The sequence below is a fragment of the Phaseolus vulgaris genome, chromosome 7 (assembly GCF_000499845.2).
Source record: "Phaseolus vulgaris cultivar G19833 chromosome 7, P. vulgaris v2.0, whole genome shotgun sequence".
Classification (NCBI taxonomy): Eukaryota; Viridiplantae; Streptophyta; class Magnoliopsida; order Fabales; family Fabaceae; genus Phaseolus; species Phaseolus vulgaris.
The window spans coordinates 2742358-2760941 of NC_023753.2; the positions used below are offsets into that span (position 1 = coordinate 2742358).

The window sequence follows — 18584 nt, forward strand, 5'->3', positions numbered from 1 at the left end:
TTTTGGATATTATTGGTAAATAATGTTCACCCGTGTAAATTTAATTAAAAAATTAATGATTTAAAATTTCAATAAAATAATAAATTTTAAAATTAATGCATAGTAATTGATGAATTGCAACAGGCCAAATACTCATTAATAGCATTGAAATCCAATATGTTTCTTCAAACATTTCAAACTTGTTTTTTAGATATTCATTAATTAATATAGCATGATTTATTAATGAAACAAATATATATATATATATATATATATATATATATATATATTCTTTCCTTTTTATTTCTCTTTTAAGATTTTGACATGATTTGGTTTACACTCTTAAAGTTTTTTCCACACATTAAAACAATATTAACTATGCATTTTTTTAAACTTTTACTAAAATAACTTCACTCTTTCAAATAGAGGATTACTTTGACAATCTAAAGATAAATTAAGAGGAAAAAAATAATATTACATTTAAAAATTAGAACATCAATGAATGTGTATTCAATTTTTAAAAGACTAAAAATGTACTAATGAAAAAAAGTCAAAATAAAATATAATAATATTTTTTTAATTCAGTAAAATACTAAATATAAGTTAATGAAGTTTAGTTCAATTGATTAAATATAATGTCGGTTAATTTCTCTTGTTTGCAAGCAATTTTATTTCAATCTTTAAGTTTTTATTCTATCTTCTCTTTACTTTTGTCATTAAAAATCTCATTTTTTAGAATTTGATTTTGCTCCATGGTATTTGGAAGGCTAAGGTTTATCTATGTTGAATAATTTACCTTACAGTTTATAAGTGTTGAATGTTCTTCTTATTTGAATAAGGAATTTATTGAAAGAGAAAAATTTTAGGTAAGAAAGCTACGAATTCTAAGTAAGGAAGTTATCTTAGGAGGTCATAATGGAGGTAAACTCTAAACTATAGTTTTTTTTTTTTAACGTTTTATTAGAATAATATTATGTTGTAAGTAGAGTTTAGAGTTCTTATTAAATATAAAACATTTGAGTTGAATTTGAAGAATATTTGTTGGAAGTGTATTTAATATTCTCCAATTGCATATAAAATTGGTGTGTTTAGTATTTTATAGTCCAATGTAAAATATGAATAACTCCAGTTTATCTTTATCTATACTTATATTTTTCATTATAACTGTTTGTATTGTACACAAAATTATTCCTATTTTATTTTTATTATTTTGTAATTTTGTGATTTCAGCTGTTAACAAAATAGTTTTTAAGTTTTAAAAAATTATTTTTATTTATTACCACCTATTAGTTGCTAAATGTCCACTACCTTTGGGAGAGTGGAAAAATCTTACAGTAATGGAAAATAAAAAATACCACAAATAGTATAATAAAATAAATGAGGTTAAATTTGAAAATAACACGTGCGAATTTGGTTTTTCTTCTACCTTTCTTCATTTTACAGGAAGATAATATTTACTATTCACATGTATATTGAGATCGTTCTCTTTCTCCACAAAACTCTGGATCAAAATAACATATATCCTCTCACTTCTCACTTCTTTGTCCTAAGAGTTTGTTGTTTGTTTTGTTTGGATTGGAAAAAGAATTTGAGGGAGTAAATTTGAAATGATTTAAAAAGAAAGTAAAGTTGTTTTGATTGAAATATCTTATTGTAAAGTTGTGAGGAGATTTTATTGAATTTTGTAAATAATGTGATGGTTATAGAAAAATAATAATAATTTATATTATATTATATATTTAATTATATTTATTTTATTATAATATAAATGTAAATATGAATGAATTAATAATATAAAAATATAATATTTATTTTATATAATAATTATAAATATATATATATATATATTAACCATTTATATATAAACATATATATTCTAAACAGTAAATCTTTGCAAGAGTGTAAAGTAAAAATTCTGAATTGTTATTACCTTGTTTTTTGTTTTTTATTTTTCCGTGCCTTCATTCTTGGAAAAACAAACATGACATAAGAGTTTATTTAGATTGGAGAGAGGATTTGAAGGAGGAAAACCACTCCCCCTTACATTTATAGTAAAATATTAATATTTGTAATAAAAAAATTAAAAATTTTCCTTAATGATAATATAAATAAAATGTAAAATATTCAAATATTTTCAAAATTAAAAAAATTATAAATAATTAAAATATTAATATTTATTAAGGTGTAAGGTGAAGTATGAATATAAAAAAAACATTTTTTTTTAAAAGAATAGATTTGGAGTATCTAAAAGAAATGATAAGAAAGTGAACTTGTTTAAAGTCAGATATATTAGTATAAATTTGAGAAAAGATTTTTTTAAAGTTTGTGAATAATTCAATGACCGTGAAAATATAATTATTATTTATATTATATTATATAATTAATTATATTTATTTTATTATAATATAAATATGAATGAATTAATAATATTAAATATAATATTTATTTTATATAATAATTATAAAATATATATTTTTAACCATTTATATATAAATAAATAAATATATATTTTTTGAACCCTAAACATTTACAAATTTTTTTATTACGAAGAATAAATCTGAATTATTATTACTTCGTTTTTTATTTTTATCTATAATTTCCGTCTGCCAAAAAACATGACATAAGTAACATTAGAAAAGGACTTTTGTGTTTGAAAATATAAAGTTGAAAAGAAAAAGGGAAAGTGGGTTGTTGATATTGCCGCTTGAGAAGTGTCTCACATCACCTACCGCGGAGTGACCGAGAAAACCAAACCAAACGCTTCATCTTTCTTTTTCACATTTTCTCTTTTCACTATAAAACCTTCAAATCACAAACACAACACAACGCAACCTTCACTCTGCATCGATCAATCTCTTCACTCTCAACTTCCATGGCCATGGCTTCTGTAAAGCTCAATACTTTCTCTCCACAGTGGATCGCCCCCACCACCTTCTCTCCTCGCCGAGTCTCTCTCCCGATCCGCGCCTCTTCTTACCAACAAGAACTCGTCCAAACCGCTGTTAGTACCAATACTTTATTTTATCTTCTTCTTTCTTGCCCTTCATCAATTCGCTTCATTTCCAACGTTTTTAAGCTGTAAAGGTTTTAACTTTGCTGTTCTTTCGTACACCCTTTGTGCATGCATATTTTGCTTCTTTTGGTCGTTTGTTTGTTGATTTTGATTAGTTTGATTCATGATTTACTGTGGAATGAAATCTCTCCCTGGGTTTGACTTTTTAGTATTACTTTAGTTTTTGGAAGATGCTTTCGGTTGCTGTTTTTCTGTGTCGATTTGGATTCTAGTTGGTATTTAAAACGACGATTTTCTTGACTCTTTATCATTCACAAGTTTTATTTTTTCTTCTGAACTTGATCCATTCGCATAGGTCAGAATAGATTATCTCCGGTGATATTATCACACTATCACTTCGGGATCTTAACCCTTCAGTGAACGTAATCAATATACTATATTTATTATATAAAGTGTAAGCTTAAAAGAATTAATGATGAGATCGTGAAGCAGGATCGTCTCAATTTTATATTTGTTGAAGATGATTCGTTCCCAGGGATGCATAGCTAGATGTAGATTTCTTTTGATTAGTTATTGATTTCTTTTGATTAGTTATTGGTTTCTTTCTGGGTTGTTGACTGGCTTTCTTGTTTGTTGGTTGTATAGAAATCTATTGCATCTCCTGGGCGTGGAATTCTTGCAATTGATGAATCAAATGCAACATGTGGGAAGCGTTTAGCATCCATTGGATTGGACAATACTGAGGTGAATCGCCAGGCCTACAGGCAACTTCTTCTCACCACACCTGGCCTTGGTGAGTATATTTCTGGTGCCATTCTTTTCGAAGAAACCCTTTACCAGTCAACCACTGATGGAAAGAAATTTGTGGATTGCCTCCGTGATGAGAACATTGTTCCTGGCATCAAAGTTGATAAGGTTTGTTGTTTGAGTTTGTCAATGGTGTCATGTCTTACTGTTTAGATTTAGAAGTTGGCTCGGTGGTTACATTTTTAGATTTGCTATTTTTAGGGTCTGGTCCCTCTGCCGGGGTCAAACAATGAATCATGGTGCCAAGGGTTGGATGGATTGGCTTCTAGATCTGCTGAATACTACAAGCAAGGTGCTCGATTTGCCAAGTGGTAAGTCACTTTTTCTTTGTGAAATTTTCTTAATTGAATGCATTGAAGGTGAGTTTAAAATTGTTTTGATCTACAGGAGGACAGTTGTTAGCATTCCATGTGGTCCTTCTGCATTAGCTGTTAAGGAAGCAGCATGGGGACTTGCACGTTATGCTGCTATCTCTCAGGTATTCTTGCTCCCATAAATCTCTGTTTGCTGAAATTAGCTGATAATAGAGTAATGTACATATATTTGTCATTTATCCTTTGGTCTTGATCACCGTACCCATGTGGGTTTAGTTTTTGTTATGATAACCTGTAATTTTTGTTATTATTTGAACTTTTGTTACTTGATGTTGGTGCACATAAAACTATTTCTTACTGTTTATCTCAAGAAATGCTTTTCCCTCACAATGGACTCATCCCCTGGCTCCACTTGTTCTTCATTGCAGGACAATGGTCTTGTGCCAATCGTAGAGCCTGAAATTCTTCTCGACGGAGACCACCCAATTGAGTGGACATTGGAAGTGGCCGAGAAAGTCTGGTCAGAAGTCTTCTTCTATTTGGCTGAAAACAATGTCCTTTTTGAGGGAATTTTGCTCAAACCTAGCATGGTTACACCGGGGGCTGACCACAAGGAAAAGGCTTCTCCAGAAACCATTGCTAAATATACTCTAACCATGCTTAGAAGAAGAGTTCCTCCTTCAGTTCCTGGAATCATGGTACAGCAACCGGTTCTTTTGTATTATTGCACTTAATAAAGAATTTGAAATTTAGAACTACTAAAGTAAACAGTAAAAATGTTGTTTGTTTTCTCAGTTTTTGTCTGGTGGACAATCTGAAGCGGAAGCCACACTAAATCTGAACGCAATGAACCAAAGCCCCAACCCATGGCATGTTTCTTTCTCATATGCCCGAGCTCTTCAGAATACAGTGCTGAAGACGTGGAAAGGACAGCCTGAGAATGTGGAAGCTGCTCAAAAGTCTCTTTTGGTGCGCGCTAAAGCAAACTCCTTGGCTCAACTTGGAAGATATTCCGCGGAGGGTGAGAGCGAAGAAGCAAAGAAGGGAATGTTTGTCAAGGGCTATACCTACTAAAAGTTTAGGTGTCTTTTTGGCCTTCAGTTGTTTTGTTTTAGCTATTTCTCATTCATCTTGGCAGTGAACGTGAAGGGGACTTAGATGTGTTTTAGTTTTTTTTTTCAATTTCTTGCAAATGAGTTTGAATAAATTGAAGCTAGAAAGAAAGGTTTCCTGGTGAAATGGAGGTTGGGTATTAGGAAAAACCCAAATAGGACAAAAAAACAGAAGAAAACAAGTTTATTACATATTTGCCTAACAGATTTTGTTCTTGGCAGCCCAATATGTGATTGAGACATAACATTGGCATGTTTAATCCGCATTTGTGTGTGCCATATTTTGTAAGCATTTAAAAAATGATAACAATAAGCCACTTCTTTTTCTCATAGTTGCTTTTATTCCTGATGAGCGCGATATGCAATTAATAAACCCTGCTGCTGCACTCGCCTATGAAATCAGTGGGTCAGAGTTATGCATGTATACTTCTGGTTAATTTTAAAATTTCTTTTATTGTCCAAATAAAGTTTTAATCATAACTTGGTCGAAGATTAAGATAAAGTACTAAATATGATTTTATGGTAAGTCTTTTTTTTTATATCTAGAATTGATTCGGGAGAAGTTTGTTGAAGCAAACTTTTTTCCATTCTTTTTTCTCGGATACACAACATTATTATCGAGAAATATACGATAAACCAAAAATTCTTGGGGTATTGAACAAATTAATGAAAGGAAAGAAGAAAAGCACGTTTTCTTTTCATTTCAGCAGAGAAATTTTAATTAAAGGGAAAAAAATCTTTCTATTTTCCTTGCATGTATTTTCATTGGGTCAAACACAGCACTTGGCGTTTGGTTTACCGGCAAAACACATTCCAAAGCACATTCAAAGTCTGGTTCATTTCTTGCAGGGCTCAGTCCTCTCAAAGCAACTAAGAATGTGATAAATTCCAACTTATATTTTCACCACCCAAAACTTATTGATCCTGAACAATCGTTTCAGTTTCCCATTTATTTGACCTATAATTTGTCCAAAACCTGTTACTTGGGATGCAATGTGGTTCGACATATTTAGGATTTTAATAATGTCAAAATTGATAATTACTGTACAAAATTAATGGGTGAATATACTGGGATTCGAGTGTGGCATCATTTCCCGCAGAATGTGAACAACCCCAACCTCAATCCATTTAATGAATGCTATGTACTAATCCCTCCTATTGTATGACCCTGCCACTAACCGTCTATTTTCTCACTGATGTAAAAGCATAAAACTGGAAAAGTATCATCAAGCCTTGATTGACAGTTACTTGCCTCATGCTCACGGATGATCTTTTATCTTGCTTCAATCAAAGAACGAGTATCTTTCAACTTCAAATTCAATCTGGTTGACGGTGGATTTGGGCTTGGTTGCTTTCATGAACAAATTGACTCATTGATCCAGGACTTTATAGTAACAATGGCCCATCAAACCACCATGCTCCCTTTTACCTTGGAATTGAGCATATTAGTATGACCGCTTAATTGTGATCCTTCTTACTTTTCTTAATTAACATTGACAAGTGTTTGATATACTCCCTGCCTGTTTGCTTTCCACCCATCAGCCACTGCAATGCCTCAGCTGCAGCATCTTTTTCTGCACTCTTTTTATTGTTACAAGGTTGACCCATTGTCTGAATTCCATTGAATTCAACTGTAGCCTGAAACTGATTGTTCTTCAATTGTTTAGTCCTGTAGACGGGTGCTGCATATCCTGATCTGGTAAGCAATGTTTGGAGCTGACTTTTAGAATTATCTCCCCCAGGTCCACTCTCAGTCCTTGAAACCAAGGTTGGATTTGAGGCCATCGTAATAGATTTCTTTGGTGGTTTAAGGACCTGGCGACCAAATACAAATCTACCTTCACATAGGTCATTCGATATCAGCAGCCGTACTGCAGATAGGAGATCATGATACCACTGTATGCCCATTCTTGGAAAAAGTAGCTGTCAAATACAAAGTTCAAATTAAAAGTTTAACCGCCATGTTATCAATTCAGACTTGCGACAGGAAAAGCACTAAAACAGAAACATAATGCTAGTTCTATTTTCATCGAGAAGGTAGGAGAATGAAATTAATTTGCACCTACTTTGCTCTGAATGAAGGCATCAAGTTCTCTCCTTATACTCTGGTACAAATCAACAACACTGGGATCCACAAAAAACTCAAGATATCCTCCCAACATTTTTAAGTGATTATCCTGATAGAAAAGGGTTGGATTCAAGTAAAACACAAGACAACTAAAACTAAGACTGCAATTTGAAACTGCGAACATTGCATATAATATATAATAAACACAAGAAACAATAAAAAACCACATCACACTTACAGCATCTCCCTTCAATAAGCTTCCACCAAACAGAAGCACCACTGAATCAGACACAGCTGTTGAGTCACGGAGAAAAACGGAATTCACTTTTATCTTCTCGTTAAAAACAAGCCATGGATATGGAATTTTAGTCTCCCGAGCATTCACTGAGTTCTAGGCAAATGAAATGAATATTCAATTAAAACCGAAAGCCCAAAAAAAAAGGAAAGGCAACATAAAACCTTAATAGAATTATTTAAAATGCTTCACAGCTAGCAGCAAATTATAAAGGTCTGAATGGACTAACCGAATATAGGAGCACTTGACCATCCTCCATTGTTTTCAAAGAGAATGATTTCTCATTATTCTGCAAATGAAATTACATATTTATTTACATTTTCAAAACACAACATACAAATATACAAACGTTCAGGAGGGCATCTATTCCACCAATTTGAGATTCTGATGAGCAAAAGTTCAAATTTTAAAATATAACTGAGTCGAATAAAAGAAATTGTCATCATGTATTATAATTAACTGAACAGAACACGAACTAATTTAAATTATACTTGATTATTTCTCTTCATCTATAATTCAGAAAGAAAATTTAGAACTACAAGTACAAGAAAATATTTTTTTATAAACAAACTATTCTGTTGTAGTACTAGAATAAACTATTAACACAAAAAAAATATAGGCTGATGAAGTCATTAATATATTATGTGTCTTAAAAATAGGACATACCACAACAGAACCAATTCCAGGATATAGACCATAGCAAATAACTGCTCGGATAAGATTTACATCAGAGCTCCATGCATTGCAGCTGGCTGCATTGCTATCAACTAATCCGGTATCCTTGAGCAGGCATATGAACTCTCTCCGAAGAGCATCAATAGCTTTCATGGATTGCAAGGAAAGAAAATTTTTCCAGCAGTATTCATATCCACCCAGGTCCACTTCAGCATCTTTCCAACCTTCATGTGCCCTTACAAGTGCAAGGTGGTCACTATATGCACCACAGAATTGAGATTTTGCAGCCTCTGCAAGCTACAATGAAGAACTTTGAGCATTCAAATAATGAAATTCATTTTAAGACAAGACATCACACAACAAGTTGGAAAATAAATGGGCCACATTACTTATACTGATTGTCATGAAAGTGACCATATCCATTACCAACTTCAAATAAGTCTAATTAACTGAAATAGTACTATCCTAACTAGCTCTTACATTCAGAAAAAAAAGTCAAAAAATATCACATGATATAACTTTGGCAACAAAACAATTTAGAAGTTTTTTATTATTTTTTTAAATAGTGCACAGATAAAAGTCTCTTTCAAGCAGTATACAGAAGGTAAGCTGCAATTCTTTTTTGGAGAAATACTAGGAACACACTTCTTTCAACACTATTATCGGATGAATTTCATGTTGGTACCACTCAGTAGGAAGTGGGACACCACATAATTTAATGGGCCCACAAAAATTTAACCCGATAATAGTATGTTGCCAGGGACTACCAGATAGAAAAACCCCGCTGAAGAAAAGGAGAGTAAGAATGGAAGCTGTTTGGTCTTTTGAGGGGGCATATATCACACCAATGGGCCATGAGCAAACCAATATAAAAGACCACAACATCACCTTTAACGCAAAACCTTGAGGAAATGGGTTTATAGGTATCTTTTTTCTTATATATTACTCAACATTTTCTTTTCTACTGAGTGTGGGACTCAAACTTACACTTGAATTTCTAACAATCTCTCCCTCAAGTAAGTCTTTTACACGTTGGTACACTCTCTACGAGCGAAATTATTTTTAACCATGCATATCTTATTAGTGGCACTTACTCATACCGTTACCATAATGGAAAACCCCTACTAGGAAGACTTTCGATACAAAGACCATTCAATATATTGTACTCGTCCGAGCCAGTCAATCACAAGACGAACTTGACACTAATACCATATTAAGAAAGTGTACTTTAAGCTTAACTCAACCCTACAAGTTGGTTTATAAAGTTAGATTTGCACCCAATATTATAACTTTGTCATATTTCTAGTTAATGTAAAATCTCCAACACATCCCCTCACATTGAGAACATCGAGCATGAGAATAGAGGGAGACTCGATAGAAGGTGGCATAATAGGCCCAACAAACTGGACTAGGATTGACTCTAAATAACTTTGATACCAACTTGGACTATGTAAGAAAATAAAGAATTATTTTATTGATAACAGCCAGACCAATCACATTCCCATAATCTCTATTTGTAATAATCAAAATCTTTTGAAAAAGGAAAATACAATGTTCATGCTAAGAGGGAACACAAGTGCACAAAAGAGTAATACAATTAAACATTAAGTAATCTATAATAAAAACAAATTAGCTTTTCAATTATTAATCAATGATCTAAAACAGAAACAACTCACATCTTTTTTATCCAATGGTGTAAGAAAAGGATCTCTCACGCTAAGCCCAGCAACAACAGTTAATATGGGATCCAGGCAATTGAAAATAGCACCTAATATTAGCATCTTGCCAAGTTTGGGTTCCATGGGAAGCATTGTCAAATAGCGCCCTGTCAATTGAAGAACCAAGTATAAATCTTCATTATTTCAAAGGGACAAAATAAGCTAATTTTTCTAGTACTAGTAAGTGATTAACCAACCTAGAATAGTGAGATTCTCATCCTCATCCAAAGCTCCAATTATTTTTAAATATTCAATTGCATTTTGTACCTATGAAAATGAATAAAACGATTGAAAAAATGACTGGTACAAATTTATATATAAGTAACCAACACAAGAAAAAAGAATAAATGAATTTATTAAATAAAAGAAAAGTACTAGAATTCTGAAGAATAAACCAAATGTATAATTACCGCAAGTATCTCAGGAGATTGCAAAGCCCTGGACAAGAACTCGGATATACTTCCAAGTCTTAAACTTTTAATTTGTAAACAGAGGGATTGCAACGGTGTTCTCAAAATTTCTGGTAATTGATATTCCGCAAATGCATCATACACACATCTAGGATAGAGATGGTAACACTCTCCTGGTTGTACCCGACCTGCTCTTCCTCTTCTCTAGAAAAATATGATTCAGTGGAAAATTCAGCATTTAAGGTCCAATATTTTCATTCATGATTAATAATTAAGGTCGTAATTCACCGGTAGTAAAAATATGTAAATACTTTGCTGTATACTGCATTTTCCGATTATAATCCTGGGGTCTAATTGATTTTCATCTTTAATCTTTAGAAAATGGCACATGACTAGGCCTTACAACACAACAGCAATTTCCAGACAAGGCCATTATAATTGTCAGCAGCAAATGCATTCATTCGCTTAAATGACAAATGCACTCTTGCCTAAAGTTTATAGGAAATATCTTGCATTGTCTCATCAGACATTATCCTTGATATCCTTCAGATAGACTGTGGTGAAATTACCATAAGTTGGTAATTAAATAATGCCCCAAGGATTATGGTACCAAATCCAAGAGAATAAAATGTTAATTTTCAATTGAATAACTTTATTTCTATTTTATACATGCCAATAAAATCATGCCCCCCACCCCCACCAAAAACATTATTCAAAATTGTCCGTAGCCTCTTTTACATGTAAATGATACTATAGTTTCTTTATGCCACTGATGCAGCACAATGAAGGATAAATTATAATTATATTTCAGATTTTGATTACTTTGATGTTATTTTCACATGAGTTATGAACTATTAGGTATTTTAATTATATATAAGGTAATTTCAAGGTACGGATAGAGTTGGGTTTCAGTAAGAAATTATATTATGTGATGATTTATCATTTTATATTATTAGAGTTATCTCTGGTGCTTATTTGTAGGGGCAGCAAGACATTGTTCTTCTAACTCATTTAAAAAGTCAACAGACATGACCTTTTCGTGACAATTTATGCCATATGCAATGGGTGGTAAGGATGCTAGTTACTTAGATTAATTAAAACTCATCTACAAAAGCCCCAAGGAATTAAAATTAAGACATCAGACCAGAAGCACTGTAGGGCTTTGGTCAGGAATCGCAGAATTCCATTAGTCCACCTTAGATTTATATCTTTTCATGACTACCCACATACCGTTCTTCCTGTATTTCAACTTCCAATTTGTCACTAAAACTCTTGGTGCAAGCGATGACCAGTGAGTAAATACAAGATCTTTCAAGCTTCGTAAAATATGTCCAGTGTATATATTTCTTCCCAAAATCATGTTTATTAAAAACTACGAAGAACACACACTCTTCTCTCGATGATGAACACAAGTTCAAGAGCTAAGCCTTAGTCTACAGGAAAAAAATGCAGAGTTGTTATCATAGAATAATTCACATTCCTATCCAGATTACTGCTAACTAGCAACATTTATAGTTTCAATAGCCCAGTGTCCATAACATTCGGCCAACTAAACATGATAAACTATGCAGAAAGCTTTGAAAAAAACCAATATGTATACATTAAGGACAAAGGTGACATAATAAAAAGTGATGTCTAGTAATAACAAACATATTATTGGAGTGATACATTACACACACAATCAACAAAAGTATAAACTTACTTGTTGAGAAGAAACCTTAGAAATCCATGTAGGAAGCAGACAAGGTGTGTTATTCAGAGCATCATATGATGTTTCTTTCGCTTTTCCGCAGTCAAGAACATAAACAACATCATTTATTGTAATACTGGTTTCAGCAATATTTGTTGTAAGCACTATTTTTCTTACTCCAGCTTCAGGTTCTTCAAATATTAATCTCTGCATATTACCTATCCGTTATGTATATCTAAATATTAATCATAAGTGCTAGGGAGATAAAGCATATACAACCTTATTTGATAAAAAACTATGCACAAACATATTGTTAAAACTGTTTTCAGACAACAAATCATTATGCATACAGATTGTATGAAATCAACTACAAATTAGTCATCAACGCACAGAACATTACCTGCTCTGAGCTAGCCATTGAGCCATGACATGTAAGCAACAAAACACGGTTTGGATCTCCCAAGACAGTATGTGTCAGGAGCTTCTCTTTCAGAGAGTTTATATCATCCCATCCAGTCATGAAAACCAAAACAGCACCAGGTCTTTCATTCTCACATATATTGCACAAAATATATTCTATGAGACTAAAACCAATACAGTCAGGATTCCAACATGACAAAGACTCCTGTGTATGTGAGCTGTAATCTTTGAAATCAGCAGCTTTAATTGCATCCTGGTCATACATTTTCAGAAATGAACAAAAATTAAGAAATACTAAACAGGTAAGCAACTACAGTTTTGAATTTATAAAATACCTCTACAGCAGAAGCAATTTGACTTTTCCTCTTTCTTGGGACCTGTCTGTTCATTTTCCACATCTTTTCTTGACCATAATCATCAATTTGATTATAAGGAGTTAATCTGTACCCCGTCATTTCAAGAATGTTCTCCAGAAAATGAGTTTTAACGGGGTATGTGAAGCCCTGTATTAATAAGCATATCCATCCAAACAATAAGAAAAGGGGAAGTCTCTAGTTCTAGGCCTGAAATTATTATTATTTACTGAAAAAATTAGAAATTGAGACTGAAATTATTTCATTTTATATCTATGTACTCAGGTTCATGATCCATTTATCATAGAAATTGCCAGAGATACAACTATCTCCCATCACAAACAAGGAATAACACTCTGTTTCAGCAACGCACCGGAATAAACATAGTTGGAGCCCCATTAAAGTACGAAGAAAAGAGCTCTGCATCTAGGCTAGCACTCATCAAAATTAGTTTCAGTTCTGGTCGACGGGGAAGGAGTTCTTTAAGAATAATAAGCAGAAAATCTGTCACAAAGAAATGAAAGTATATGAATATTTAGAATCGTTCTAAAAGAAAAAGATTCAACAAAGCTCAAAACTATACCTTCATTCATCCCACGCTCATGAATTTCATCCACAATAACATGAGTTACGCCTTTTAACTTTCTATCAGCTAGTAATCTTCTTAATAAAATGCCTGTGGTGCAAAAGAGAAGATGGGTATCTCTCCCTTTCATACCCTCAAGTCGAACTTTATATCCAACCTTTCAAGGAGAGAGAAAGAGCAAGTGTGAGAGCAACCGATTAATGGGGAGAAACACTGCAACTGTAAGAAAACAGAAAAGTAATAGATTGGGATAGTATATTAAAAATAATTGTATTTGGCAGATAAACTTACAGATTCGCCCAATTTCTCTCCCCTCTCACAGGCCACTCTTTCAGAAACTGACATGGCTGAAATGCGTCTTGGCTGTGTGCATATGATATTACAAGCAGCTCCACGAACTGATTCTATCTCAGATTCTAAAATAAATTGTGGAATTTGTGTTGTCTTGCCACAACCTGTTTCGCCTGAAATGATAACTACCTAAAAAATATGTCATTTAATAACAGGCAACCAAGTTATAGAAATAAAATTTTAGAAGATTAAAATTACGACTACAATCTGCGTTTAAATCATATATTTACCAACAAACCAACCTGCATATTTGAATAAAAGTAAAGGGGAACAGAACTTAACCAAGATGCATACTACATTTTGTATTGATTATTATAAAAGCTTTACAGTCACAATTACATCAGTGGTTATGCCAAAAGAGTGTTTCTGGTGACACTGGCGACGGGCATATAAAAGCTGAAAATTTGTGTATCACTTCAAGATTCTTGAGGACCATACAGATTGCTGAGGAAGTATATCTTATCACACCCAACCCAAGTCCCAACTCATACATGATACATCTATAAACCAGAGCAGGTCAAATACCGAGCCTTTTCTGATTATTGATTTGGACATGGCATTCTCATTCATAGATAACTCTGCTAAACTAACCAACCATATGATACAAACAGTCTAATATATAGTTGTCTGATAAATATTAACTTGGAAATAGTCAAATATCAATTGTCTAACTTCTGTATAAAATAACACAGCCTATACATTAATTTTTTTATCATAAAATATTTTCATACAAATGTCAAGTGACAACCCCACCTGACAACCCATCTTTTAAGGGATGATCACTGCTGCTGTTTGCATTGAAATTCAACCAAACCGCCACCATAACCTACTTTCACCTGATATTCAGGTTTTAAAATCTTTACAATAAAAAATTCAACAATGTATTTACGGCGGGTTCTGAATTGCACAATAAAAATTTCAGTTTACATGGCATCACTGGATTAATTTTCTGAACCAACTCACAATCCTCGGTGCATCAGCCAGTCAAACTGGCTAACAGGAATTGACTTGCAACATTATTTTGAGACAAATCCAACATCAACATACAAATGGTATAAAACTAAATTTAAAATGATGTACAATACAACACAACCTTTAATACAATTAATAAGTCAAAAAATTTAACCAATAACAACATTGGTAATAATACAACTATTCAACACACCTGATTCCTTGATGTGACTGATAATATTTCTTCTTTCTTTTTATAAGCTGGGAGACTTCTGCGAAATTCTAGCATTCTAGTTCCTTCAGCAGATTCCTGAAATGAGAAGGTAAGATGTGAAGACCATTCAAGCCAACTTTGTTTTGTCTCGACGGTTTCTAAAACTCATTGGATATATATTTCAAAATATTGAAAAGAGATTCAGGGAAAACAATCAACACACATAACTAATAACAAGTATCTGTAACATAACAGGTAATGTGGACAGACTGTAATGACCACAAGAAGAACCACTTTTTTTCTTTTCAACTCATTATAAAAGAAGTTAGTATGAATATCAACTAACAATAAGCATCAGATTGATCTATGGTCATTGTCAATGGAGGGAAGATATCATCCCAAAACTGTGACTAATGAGAAACCTATGTTGCATAGATATGGGGTCATGTTAAGCCAAACTGAAGCTGAAGCTACAGTATGTTGCTGCGAGGTGGACGGGTGTTTAATCCTGTGTGGATGAAATTCCAAACATATACTTAGGGCATGATTGGGAAAGATTATTAGGAGAGATTTCAGCTGTTTTTGAGATTTAAAAAAAAAACTGTTTCTATTAATCTAAAGAATTATAATTTATAATTATTTTCTGAAGGGTTTTTTCCCCTTTCAGCTTCATACATAATTTTTTTCTTAGGAAAAAGCTGTTTTTTTTGTATAATCCAAACAAAATTAATTGTCTTAAAACAACATTAGAAAACTTACCTAAACCAAATTGGTCATGATCAATTATAACAATCATCAATTATCAAAATAATTTAATTTTAGCAGTTTTTTCTCCCAAACAGACCCTTGTGTTTTTTATGAATATTCTATTCTGTAAGTGTCAGGTTTCCCCTACTCCTACCATCTCCCTAACCTCCCTTTCCTGACAGGTTTTAAACATCATCATAGCATTATCATTGTATTTTCTACCTACTAGGTATTTTAAGAGAAATAGTAACTCACTTAGTTCATGACTATTCTATCTTTTTTAAAAGACTACCAGCATGCCATGACAAGCATATGATATCATTTTCCACTCATCACAATTCCATGCTTTTGGATTAATTATATACACTATAAAATTGCAATGAACTTATTCATAGACTCCTTTAGACAAAAAATAAATGGCAACAAAATCTATGTCCTTGCTTGAATCTCAGTGCTATCAATTTAGCTCATAATCAAGTCCTTCATGCAAGAACAAAGCATATGGAACTTGATGTTTTCTTTGTTAGAGAGAAAGCTGTTGACAAGCACTTAGCGGTTCAACATGTTCCCAGCCAGATCAGTGGGCAGGTCTTCTTACTAACCATTCTCTTCTACTAGGATTTCTTTACTTCAGGCCAGACGCTCCCTACAGTTTCTTAACCTCATCGAGTTTGTGGGGGTGGGTGTAACTCACTTTGTAATCAATTAGTTAGTCATAGTTTGTTAGTTACGGTTTGTCTTTATCTATGATTAGGCTCTTCATTGTTAGTGCCAGTTAGAGCAACTGTTTTGGTTAGACTATTACAACTGACTTGTAACAGAACTGTAAACACAGATCTCTGTAAACAGTTTGTGGGTTCAATATTCATTCAATTCAGAATAAACAGCCAAATGCAGATAAAGGAATAAACTATAAAATGCACATAAATTTTATGACAGAACATGAAAACATGCCACTATTTTCTATTTGAGAGAAGGTAACCTGCCAAGCTTGCTGCTGATCACGCATTTGTAAGCTCCTCTGCCAAACAATTTTCTCCATAACAGCCTTACTTGATGCTAGTGGCTCAGGTTGCTCAAAAAGCCCCTCATCCATACCAATACTGCCATTACTACTTGATCTTGCAGATGACAAATCCAAACAGCTTTTATTCATCCTGGCTTTTTGGCTAAGATATTCCTCAAAATGTGCCTTTACACGGGTAAATGTGGTGATAGACAAGCTCACCTGTCAATTACTGAAAGCTTCACTAAGGTGTATCTATTGACAAGTAAATTTTCCATTGATAACAGGATTCAAATACAGTCTATAGACAAACAAATAAAAAGAAAGACATTTGAACTCAGCAAAGGCCAAAGGGAAAAGTAAAGAGCAAATGATTGAATACATACCTCCCTCTGAGGCTTCCGATCGTCCAAATCATATCTGTAATTTGGAAGTGGGACCTTACTGAAGACAACAACCTTAGCATACATATGGCTGCCAAAAACTAATGCAATTGAAAATCCCCACAATATAGACCTACTCCTCACTTAAAACAATAGCACCGAGGTAGTGAAAAAATAATAGAAGAATCACCTATACAACCCCATTCTGCTTGCAACAACTGCTATTCGCTCAAAATCACGCCTATCCCTTTTCTCCCTCGAGATTAACTCTTGCTTACTCTTGTCATTTAAGAGCATGGTAAATTTCCGCTTCCACTCGTCAGTGTTGTCATTAAGCGAAGCATTCGGATAAGCAAATTTGGAAGCACGCTAGCAAACCAAAAGAACACAGATACCACATTCACAACATGTAGACTTACACTTCGAACAACAAGAGAAAATGCAAGACGTTAAAAAAACAAAATAACTCACCGCTAGTGAGGGAGGTTCGAATTCACGATCGGAGCCTTCCTCCGAAACGGTGTCGTCATAAGCAGAAACGAAGCGCGAACGTGCCTTATCGGGAACTGGCTCCGTCGACGGCGGTTGCAGAGTAGTAATGGTGTGTGTAGGGTTTTCGTGGGGTTTGGCGCGAACCGGAGAGGGTGAGTTGTTGAAATTGGCGACGGAGCGCAAACGGTGGTGCGGCGGAATGTAAACGGAGCCATAGGAGGACGGCGTTCGGCGGTCCTTCATGGCCGGAAACGGAAGGGGAACGGAGGGTTTTAGGGTTTTGGGAATGCACGAAGGTTGCGTAAGCGAGAGCATGCACGTTATTTCCTTAGGGTCACTGCTTCTTTCTTTGGTTGTTCTCCACTCCACTCGTTTTCTTCAGCCTTACTTGTGTTCCGTTATGTGTGCAATGACTCACTGAAAAGCAGATTATGGTGGTGAGATCTATCGTCCACGCTCCCAACGGCGCGTGCATGCTGGGATCATAACTTTTAATTTAATTTAGAGGTGAGTTGACTCGTTTTAACTCGTCCAAACCAAAATTCGGTACTGTAATATATGCGTTGACTCCTTAACTATCGGCTTCGTGAACCAACATGTTCAACATGCATATATTATATATTATTTTAAACATAACAATTATTTATTGCAAAAATTAAAATATCTTTTTTGGTGTATTAGTATTAAACTTCTCATAAGAACAACAAGTAACATCACCTGAACTCAAAATCCTGCAAAAAAAAATGGTTAACGAGATTAAAGATGTTTCTCACTAAGGTCAAAGATGGTGTAGTTTCTATATTTCTTGAATTTTAGATTATATGTTAAGTTTTATGGAGTTATACATATTATAGAAAAAAAAAACTCAAAAAATTGGGTTTACTAATATCTGACACTTGAATGTGATTTTGCATTTATTTATGTTGTGTTTTCTACTGTGATTAATGTTTCTTATATGCTTATTTATCTTAATTACAGTGAAAAAATCAGGTTTATGATT

At 33.4% G+C, this 18584-nt stretch overlaps 2 protein-coding genes across 2 annotated transcripts; one reads left to right on the top strand and one right to left on the bottom strand.

Moving 5' to 3' along the window:
• Nucleotides 1-2631: 2631 nt before the first annotated feature.
• Nucleotides 2632-5557, top strand: LOC137828567 (fructose-bisphosphate aldolase 3, chloroplastic). Its single transcript, XM_068635187.1, has 6 exons — nt 2632-2980; nt 3638-3907; nt 4001-4110; nt 4187-4277; nt 4542-4811; nt 4909-5557. Exons 1-6 carry the CDS (start codon nt 2852-2854, stop codon nt 5185-5187), a joined length of 1149 nt encoding a protein of 382 aa, XP_068491288.1. The 5' UTR covers nt 2632-2851; the 3' UTR covers nt 5188-5557.
• A 664-nt stretch (nt 5558-6221) lies between these two features.
• On the bottom strand, nt 6222-18045 carry LOC137828137 (DExH-box ATP-dependent RNA helicase DExH5, mitochondrial). The gene is made up of 19 exons (XM_068634588.1): nt 17564-18045; nt 17283-17461; nt 17096-17183; nt 16686-16931; nt 14957-15052; nt 13732-13920; nt 13438-13597; nt 13228-13358; nt 12837-13004; nt 12482-12754; nt 12094-12288; nt 10392-10595; nt 10179-10248; nt 9940-10088; nt 8255-8560; nt 7818-7877; nt 7532-7684; nt 7292-7402; nt 6222-7148 (listed from the first exon to the last, which is right to left on the bottom strand). Exons 1-19 carry the CDS (start codon nt 17897-17899, stop codon nt 6684-6686), a joined length of 3579 nt encoding a protein of 1192 aa, XP_068490689.1. The 5' UTR covers nt 17900-18045; the 3' UTR covers nt 6222-6683.
• Between the last annotated feature and the right edge of the window lie 539 nt (nt 18046-18584).

What these genes read in the sequence shown, in the direction of transcription:
- LOC137828567 (XM_068635187.1), top strand. Translation starts at nt 2,852, where the DNA reads ATGGCCATGGCTTCTGTAAAGCTCAATACTTTCTCTCCACAGTGGATC. An exon ending in GGTGCTCGATTTGCCAAGTG is followed by an intron (nt 4,111 to 4,186) that starts GTAAGTCACTTT and finishes TTTGATCTACAG; the next exon opens with GAGGACAGTTGTTAGCATTC. An exon ending in GTTATGCTGCTATCTCTCAG is followed by an intron (nt 4,278 to 4,541) that starts GTATTCTTGCTC and finishes TCTTCATTGCAG; the next exon opens with GACAATGGTCTTGTGCCAAT.
- LOC137828137 (XM_068634588.1), bottom strand. Translation starts at nt 17,899, where the DNA reads ATGCTCTCGCTTACGCAACCTTCGTGCATTCCCAAAACCCTAAAACCC. An exon ending in AAATTGCTTCTGCTGTAGAG is followed by an intron (nt 12,755 to 12,836) that starts GTATTTTATAAA and finishes ATGTATGACCAG; the next exon opens with GATGCAATTAAAGCTGCTGA. An exon ending in ATGCCTTCATTCAGAGCAAA is followed by an intron (nt 7,149 to 7,291) that starts GTAGGTGCAAAT and finishes TGTATTTGACAG; the next exon opens with CTACTTTTTCCAAGAATGGG.